The 9636-nt window shown below is 36.4% G+C and overlaps 1 protein-coding gene across 1 annotated transcript; it reads left to right on the forward strand.

Moving 5' to 3' along the window:
• Positions 1-3252: 3252 nt before the first annotated feature.
• Positions 3253-4776, forward strand: LOC132129266 (somatostatin-1B). The gene is made up of 3 exons (XM_059540779.1): positions 3253-3362; positions 3728-4034; positions 4218-4776. The coding sequence occupies exons 2-3, from the start codon at positions 3933-3935 to the stop codon at positions 4449-4451; spliced, it is 336 nt and encodes a 111-aa protein (XP_059396762.1). The 5' UTR covers positions 3253-3362; positions 3728-3932; the 3' UTR covers positions 4452-4776.
• The last annotated feature ends 4860 nt before the right edge of the window (positions 4777-9636 follow it).

The following is a 9636-nucleotide window of genomic DNA, read 5'->3' on the forward strand; positions in this document are numbered from 1 at the left end:
GGCTCTTATGTGTATTCATACCATTAGCCTACGTACTGGATAATGAAATGTTTGTTTGTAAAGTACCTTTCAATCCACTAGATGGCTCTAGTGTTACTAAATTCGGCCTACAAACATCCTGGCATTATTTGACTGCAATGCTGTATGGGATATGTTTGTATCAGGAGTCCCTTTTCAGGTAAATATTTGTGCTGTCAACAGTGTCTATCTGTGCTCTTCATATGTTTATTGTATTGCAAATGTAGCAAAAATAACATCCCTTTCGCTGTTTCTTCTGTTATAGACCAACAGTTAATAAACCTAAAAACTTGTTCCAGTTGTTTTAACACAAAAATGTTTTTCTGTTGCCAACAGGTAATTATTATCTTATTATTTATTTAGACTAGCCTCAGTAACGTTTGCCTCTTGAATGATGTATGAAGCAGTGTCAGTTTTTATCATTGAGATACTATTATACTGTAGAATAATTTTTTTTAAATAATTTATATTTTCGTTTTTATTTAATTTTAGTTAAAGTTGTCGTAATTTTGTTGTGATTTAGTTATTTTTCTAAGATTTTTTTTATGTCTACATAGTTGTTAATTCTATTTCAGTTTTGAATTATTTTAGTAAATCAAGTTAAACCAAATTACAATGAGCAATGTTGCAACTAGCTAATATATATGTATATATACAGTGCCTATAAAAAGTATTCATACCCCTTCATTTTTTTTTTTTTTCCATTTTTTATGTTGCAGCCTTATGTTAAACTGCTTTAAATTACTTTTTTTCCCCCACATCTACACTCCATATACCATAATGGCAAAGCAAAAATCTGATTTGTGACAACATTGCAAATGTATTAAAATTCAAAACCTGACATAAGTACTTATTTGAAGCACTTTTACAATCTCAAATCTTTTTTTGATATGATACGACAAGCTTTACACATCTGCATTTGGCAGGCAATTATCTGCCATTATTCCCCTCATCTCTCAAGCTCTGTCAGCTTGGATGGGGGCTGGCAGACATTTTCAGGTTTCTCTAGAAATATTTGACTGGGTTCAAGCTCAGGCTCTGGCTGGGCCACTCATGGAATTGAGGTTCAACAGACCAGATAATCTTGTTTCTCACATTCTGAGAGTTATTTAGGTGCTTTGTTGCAAATTCCAAGCGTTTTAATGTGTCTTCACTGAGGAGAGGATTGAGTTTGGCCACACCACCATAAAGAGCAGATCGGTGGAGTGTTGCAGTGATATTTTTCCTAGGTTTCGCCTTTCTCCACATATGTGACCCTGTACCACAAAACCAGTCTTAAGTGTACATTTTTTAAAATTGAGATTTGTACATCATGTGAAATCAGAATAAATAAGATTTCCATTGATGTATAGTTTATTAGGATTGGACAATATTTGGCCTAGATACAACTATTTGAAAATCTTGAATCTGAGGGTGCAAAAAAAAAAAAAAATCTAAATACTGCGAAAATCACCTTTAAAGTTGTCCAAATTAAGTTCTTAGAAATGCATATTACTAATAAAAAATTTAGTTTTACAAAATATATTCATGGAACATGATCTTTACTCAATATTATAATGATTTTTGGCATAAAAGAAAAATCGATAAATTTGACCCATACAATGTTTTTTTTTAGCTTTTGCTAAAAAATATACCCCAGCGACTTAAGACTGGTTTTGTGGTCCAGGGTCACATTATGGTCATAGAGCTCAAACAGAGTGACCAGCAGCTTGTTGATCACCAGTCGAACCAAGGCCTTTCTCCATTGATTGCTCAGTTTGGCCTGGCGGCCAGCTCTAGGAAGAGTCCTAGTGTTTCCAAACTTCTTCCATTATGGATAATAGAGGCTACATGCTTCTGTGAATCCTCAATGCAGCAGAATTTATCTGAACTCTTCCCCAGATGTGTGGTTTGATGCAATCCTGTCTCTGAGCTCTACAGGCAGTTGTTTTGACCTCAGGGCTTGGTTTTGGCTCTGATACGCATTTTCAGCTGTTTATTGAGATTTTATTCCCATTCAAATGAATTTGCCACAGGTTAACGCCACTCAAAGTGTAGTTACTTCTACAAGCAATATGAGTGCACCTGAGCGAAATTTCAACTGTCCCAGAAAAGGGTATGAATACTTATGCAATGGAATCATTCAAGTTTTTTATTTTTAATAAATTTGCAAAGCTGTTACAAACCGGTTTTATTTGCTTTGTCATCATGGTGCATGGAGTGTAGATTGATGTGGGGAAAAAAGTTATTTAAAGTAGTTTAACATAAGGCAGCAACATAACAAAACGTGAAAAAAATGAAGTGGTATCAATATTTTTTATAGGCACTATATATATAAATGTGTGTGTGTGTCTGTGTGTGTGTGTGTGTGTGTTTCAGTTAAATGTTATTTTATTTCAAGTAGCAAAATCTCTTGAACTAGTAACACTGATATGAAGTCATCAAAACTCCCGCTGAGACAACAGGAGAATGTGGATCGGCATTTTACTCTGACGATAGGTATGTTTGAAGTTGGTTGGAAAGTGAACGTTAGATGTGTTTGGCACTGGTCAATTGGCATGAATTCTTCAAACGCAGTTCATCACGATTCGGCTTGGGGTAGCTCACCTCAATGCTGTGTTAATCTCTACAGAGCCCCGGGCCATGAAGTCTGTCCATATCTGTTTTCTGTAAAAAAAAAAAAAAAAAAGTGCTAAAGCATGAGTATTAGGGCTCCTTGCTACGTGAACTTAGGCAGGGTGTGTGTATGCATATCCAAAGAGGTATGTGGGTACCAGAAAAGCTGACCTGAATGAGAACATGACAGGAGCCTATGACCAAGACATGTTTTATTTTCACTGCCCAACTAGTCTGGTAGATTATTCACTTCTTTTTTAAGGGTCTCACTGTTTAAACCCAGAGTTTGCTTTTTTTTAAATGCTGTCCAGAACCCTGAAATTCTCCTTTAATACTTTTTCTATGTGTTCAACACTTGTTATTAGTCTATAATGGGCGATAGCATTTACAGAATAATGAAGAAAGACCTGTAACATAAGGGACCATTTTCCATCCAAATTAACTCATATTTTATTACACTAGCTTTTTGCTGCTGTAGTGTTGACTATATATCTTCTATATAATGTTTGTCTTGCTTGATATTCTTACATGGTAAAATCTGCAGTTACATTTCCATGAAAGACTTAATTCTTGTTATTCAGCCTCTATTCATCTGTGGATCAAAAGCATCTTCTTTCTCCATAAAGACAGTTTTCTTAGCTGTTCCAGGTGCCAGACGGTTCGATGGCAATCTGAAGGAGAAGGAGGAGGAGTTGTGCTCAATTACACGTTGGAATGAGTGCAGACTGCCACTGTACACAACAAAACGGGTTAGTTTGATTTCCTTGGATTGATATCACAATGCCGCTTAGTGAGAACGTGCCGTAATTACAGCATACGTCTTGACTGCCGTACTTCTTAAAACACGAATCGCTGCCTGCATGTCATTTCACTCTACAGAAATGTAAATCATAATTGGCATAAACAATGAGCGGCCCATAGAACTTTTCAGAATCACTTCACGTTATCGGTAGCTCCGTCATCATCAGTGTTTTTTTCTACTCGCATCCGTTTTAACTGAAATCGGGACCATTTTTAGAGCTATGACGTGAGCTTTGTGCCACTGTCCTCCCCACCGGCACAACGTCTGGTTTGTTGGGGGGTTAACTACTCAATGCTTTTGTTATTTCCTAAGCCACCCACTTCCCCACCCTCTCCCCTCCATCCTCCAACCGCTGCATCGGTAGGGGACTGAAACGAGAGGTATATAAGGACCCTGCCACCTAAAGCTCTCACAAACCAAGATCTCTCCAGCTTTACTCTGCACCAGGAGCTACAAGGACTTCAACGTTTTTGCTTCACTTCTCAGACCGCACTTTAACTTCAACTATTTTGTCAGTATGCAGCTTTTGTCCAGCCTAGTGTCTCTTTTGCTGGTGCTGTATAGTGTCAGAGCAGCATCTGTGCTTCCAGTGGAGGAGAGGAACCCGGCACAAAGTAGGGTGAGTGGCTGCAGTGAGATCTAAACGGGCTTCCGGTAGTAGCTTTTATGGATTTATGTTTAGGGTCCAAAAGAGACCATTTTGGGATCATTTTACTAATAGAAGCCATGTAATTGTTTTTATGAATAGCTGAAGCCTTTAAAATATTGCATTCTAATTCAAGTCGAGTTGCTTTCTCATCAGGAATTGAGCAAAGAGCGCAAGGAGCTGATCCTGAAGCTGATTTCCGGGCTGTTGGACGGAGTAGACAACAGTGTGCTGGATGGGGAGATAGCGCCTGTCCCCTTTGATGTGGAGGAGCCCCTGGAGTCCCGTCTGGAAGAACGGGCCGTCTACAACCGGTTATCACAGCTGCCACAGCGCGACCGCAAAGCCCCATGCAAAAACTTCTTCTGGAAGACCTTCACTTCGTGTTAATGGCGTCAGTCCTGCAACGATGACGCGATCCTCCCTGGTACCTGACATGAACTGTGTAGACCTCCGCTGTACATACCATCTCCAATGTCTGAAGAAAGGTCTCTGTGGACTTACTCTGACACAGTCTGTTTGTTAAAGACATTGATGATGATATTTATTTATTTATCGATTAAGCTATTTATGGACCTTTGTTGTTTTTCAGCATTAAAAAAAGTATAAAGCATGGTTAAGATAGTGGCTTTTTTGATAAAAGATGTCCCATTTACTGTGGTCAAGCTTCAAATTATGTTAAACTGACTGATGAATAAATATATAATTGATCACAGAGCCAGATGTGTTACAGATGATGTTAACAGTGCTATATATAAACTTTTTCCCAAAAGAACAAATCATGTATAGGCTGTTTATTACAAGCTAATCTGAATGTCTGAAGCTGTGGTTTTTTGACTCGTAATACACCAGATTAATTGATTGACAGTTTGTGTGTTGGTAATTTTCCTTGTCGATGAATTATGTGTTATTGCAGTTGATGAGAGGGTGTGCTTGAGGAAATTATTCTAAATGAATAGCTTGTAATTCAAGACATTACTAACATTATTATTTCAGTTTGCAAAATCATTTTGGGACCAAATTGTGAATTTTCCAGTACACCCTGTTTCAGTCCTGTCTTGATGGCACTTGCATTTGTCAATGCTGCCACAGACAAGCTTAAAAGCAAATTAGCTTTAATATCCATATGTAAACACATCCAGTAGGCCATCGGTACAGTTGAATTATTCGTCCTCCAAATCTAGGCATACATTCTTATGCAAACTGTGCCTGCATAAGTACAGAATTACTTGCATCAGTGCGTCATTGGTGTTGAATGTGAAATTAGTTGACATCATGAAATATACTATAATGAATACATGACATAACATTGAAAATGGGGAAACGTGTTGGAGCTGTGGCCAAGTGATAAAGTTGTGGACAGGCACAAGTCAGGAGATGGATACAAAAAAAAAAATGTTTAAGGTTTTATCAGTGCCTAAAAGCACAGTAAAGTCTATTATTAAGAAAGTGGAAGGTACTAGGTACAACATAGTCCCTCTTTGGATCAGGACATTGCTCCAAACTGGATAAAAGAGCCAGGAGGAAACCAAGAGACCTACAGCAACTCTGAAGCAGTTGCAGGAATCTATGACAAAGAGTGGTCAATGTGTGCATGTGACAACAATATCACAAATTCTCCACAAATGTGGCTTGTATGGAAAAAGACGCTCCACAAGAAAGGCCACATGCAGCACAGCTGAGCTTTCACAATGCACCTTGAAGATCCTGAGGCAGATGAGACGAAGATGGATGGGGCAAAATGCTGTCCAATTCTTGAGGAAAATCTGCTGCCCTCTGCCAAAAAGTTGTTAATGGGAAGAAGTTTTACTTTCTAACATGACAATGACCCAAAGCACACAGCAAAACTGACAACACAGTGGTTGAAGGAGGAAAAAGGTAAATGTTCTTGAAAATCTGTGGAATGACTTCATGACTGCAGTCCACAAACGGTCACCATCCAATTGAACTGAACTTCAGCAGTTCTACAAAGAAGAGTGGGCAAATATTACAAAGTCTAGATGTGCAATGTTAATAGAGACATATACCAATTATAGCAAAATGTGGTTCACTAAAATTCTGACACATGATGCTTTCTCCAACTCAGTGATGTTGGTGTTATATATTACACTCGGACATTATAACTTGCAATGAGTAAATACACCTGGATAAATCAAAAACTGTGTCCATCTTCATTTCAGACTGTGAAGCAACAAAATTTGATTATTTTAAATGGGAGTAATTATTTTCTATACCCACTGATTATATCATATAATTTATGTGTATAATATAACATATGGATAATAATTCTTAATATATTGTTATGGCCTCTAACAGGCCATTAGTTGTTTGGATTTGATAAAGAAATATAGTAAAATAATTGAATCTCTTGTGGGTAACACTGAGATCATTAATGTTATTCAGCAGTGGTGTATGATAATGCAGTATCTTATTAAACTGAGTCTCTGGCATGCATTTATATATCTGTTCCATTTGCTCGAAAAGTCAGATGGGGCCAAATTTAATTAGGTAACGGAACAATAAACATGCTGGTCTTGCCCTGTACAGCACAGGACCACCTAATCAGTGGAATGAAGATACAACAAACATTGATACACATAAAGTCAAAGTCAAAGTCACCTTTATTTATATAGCGCTTTAAACAAAATACATTGCGTCAAAGCAACTGAACAACATTCATTAGGAAAACAGTGTCAATAATGAAAAAATGATAGTTAAAGGCAGTTCATTATTGAATTCAGTTATGTCATCTCTGTTCAATTAAATAGTGTCTGTGCATTTATTTGCAATCAAGTCAACGAATGAGGAAGTCGGTGCTACCATTATCATGCAATATTATTTAGGTTTGTCCACAAGATGACAAACGACTGATGGCATGTTTTCTATTACAGTTTAATCCATCTTTTTGTTCTTTCTCTCTCTTTTTTTTGGCCAATTGATGGATGGACTGGCTCAAACAGATGACTGTCGGATGTGTTTTATTTGCATGAAGATTTGTGGGAAGCGAAAGAAAACCTGTCTATTATACAAGTGCCCTGAGCTACAATGAGAGCATTGTGAGGGGACATCAAAGCTCCTGCTTGTAAGCAAAGCATTTTGATTGCTTTGCCTTTGATCTAAAGGCATGCACCCACCTGAACATAAATTTAAAATCCATATTTAATGTGTTGTACATCTATCTTTAGGAAATACACAACTGGCTCCAGTATTTCTACTAAATTTAAAAAAAAAGGCAATTAATTAATTAAAAGCAGAAAAACAAGAAGGACTAGCTCATCAACAACAATAGGTCTATTTAAAATAAAGTTAAGTCTAGTATTTTTGAAAGCACAAGACTACATGAGTTAACTTGAGGTCACCACAAGACGCTGTTTTTGGTAAAAAAAAAAATGTAGTTATTTTCTTATTATCAACTTTAATTATTTTTGATGTTGGCCTTATGAGTCAATATAATGATTCATAAATGTGTCTTTATAAGAGCCTTGTCTAAGAACTCACAAAAATCATCTAGTTCAGATCATAAACATTGAAATTTATAGATTGTTTTACAGCAAAGAGTAATTTTCTTAATCAGCTTTTTTGTAATTTTCCAATAAAATATTTTAAACCCTTAAAAAAATTAACAGAAGAAAATTTGCACAAGATATTAAGACTTGTTCTTAAAGAGTATATATTTAGTTTATTAAACTCTAATAAGCTGTCTAAATTATATTTATCATTTTTTGCTTGTTTTTAAAGCATAAATATAACAAAATTTATGTAGCAACGTATCAGTAAAAATGGTAACCTGCAGTATATAGGTTGGTTTAGTGATGTTAAATAATATTTTTGACTTAAAAAATATATATATGTTAAATGTAACAGTGATCTTTTATTTGGGGGTTTAAACCACAACCTTAGAATTGCTCTCACCTCATGTATTCTTAATTTAGACATTATTTTATCTTACAATTAAATGGTGCCTATGAAAGGAGTAAATTTCAAATTTCACACCTCAATTTCGAAACCTTCCACTCTAAGCATAGTAAAAGGCCATGACACAAGCTGCTCATTTATTATGATGCTATTGCTGTTCAATTGCAATAACACTGTCTATGTGGAAGGAAGCTATGTGAATTGTAAACTTATAGCAATAGGCATTCAAATGACACACAATTACATTTTTAAAAGACTGGCAGTTTGCTTTGCATTGTTTGTCCTGTAAACCAAATATGGTTGGAGACAACTGGACTAAGGCCTCCATCAAAATGTCTTGCTTCTTTTCTCTTGATAGACTGCCTTTTATCCGCAGGCGAGTGATGAGTAATGTTTCAGGGCTGCGTAAATGGCATTACGTTCCATATTAGATCTTTGTCACATGGTCAGAGGGCATCGGGGAGCACTCTCACTTCATTAGTTCTACGTTGTCTGTGTCTTTGCTTTTACCTGTTGCCACCAGCAATGTTTTCTATCACCATCAATAGTTCTTGATTTGGTTCTGTGGTGACATTTGAAGGTAGGATACTGAACAGACGCAAACATACCATGGGTGACTAACTAAGACATTTGATTACAAAGGAAGGACACAGAGGATCTTGAATGCCATTTGTGGAAGAAGAAATATTGCCACTGGTGATCAAAAATATGTATTCAGATTTTCTGAATTATTCAAGTCATTGTTCTTTGGGTTATTTGCCCCTCATTGTGCTGCAGTTGCTGTAGCTCTGCAATTGCCCTCAGGTGTAGGTCACAATTGCTCATTTTGAATGCTGATGTATTGTTCCAGCACACCCTCTTTGCCTTATGATGAGCAAAAAACAGTGAGTGGGAAGTTGATGGCATTAGTGAGTAGCATTAGAAGTCAAAGTAATTTAAGCATCAAAAGCAAATTAAAATAGTGTTGGTTATAAATTTTATGCGCAGTAAAATAATCCTACAATTAATAGTTATGCAATAAAGTACTTTAAGTAAAGTGGATTTAGATTATAGGCTACCACTGATATATTGTGAAGTGAATAGCTGTGTGTTTCTATAGGAAACAAATCCATCATTAAGGCGTTTTAACTTTACACCTTTGCTTTTGGCCAAAATATCTATCAATAATGCATAATAACACTTCCTCCAGTGAAATCTGTTGTCCTCTCACATCAAAATCCACCAACATATTTGTTTAAGAATGTATTTTTTTGTCCTGTTTATTGTGCTTGATCTGCACATATTTCTCTCCTGATTCAGATGAGACAACCTTTTCAATGGAAGCAATATTACAAAAATGGTGGGCAAGTGAGGTAATCTAAATTTCTTCATATCTCTTCTGATGAACAAACAAACGCATGTAAATCTAGGATGGCCTGAGGGTGAGTAAATTATCAGCAAATTCTATTCCTTTTAACGTTCAGATATTTCCTATAACAAAAAAGGTCTGTCCATTGTCTATATCAAGCACACTTCAAAAAAACTCACTTTCAAACCAAACAGATTTCTGTTGGTCAAAAAGGCGACTAAACTGAACTTGGGGAAATATTTTGCCCAATAATATGTGAGTGACGTGACATACAGCCAAGTATGGTGACCCATACTCAGAATTCGTGCTGTG

Source organism: Carassius carassius, chromosome 46 (genome assembly GCF_963082965.1).
Source record: "Carassius carassius chromosome 46, fCarCar2.1, whole genome shotgun sequence".
In the NCBI taxonomy this organism is placed as follows: domain Eukaryota; kingdom Metazoa; phylum Chordata; class Actinopteri; order Cypriniformes; family Cyprinidae; genus Carassius; species Carassius carassius.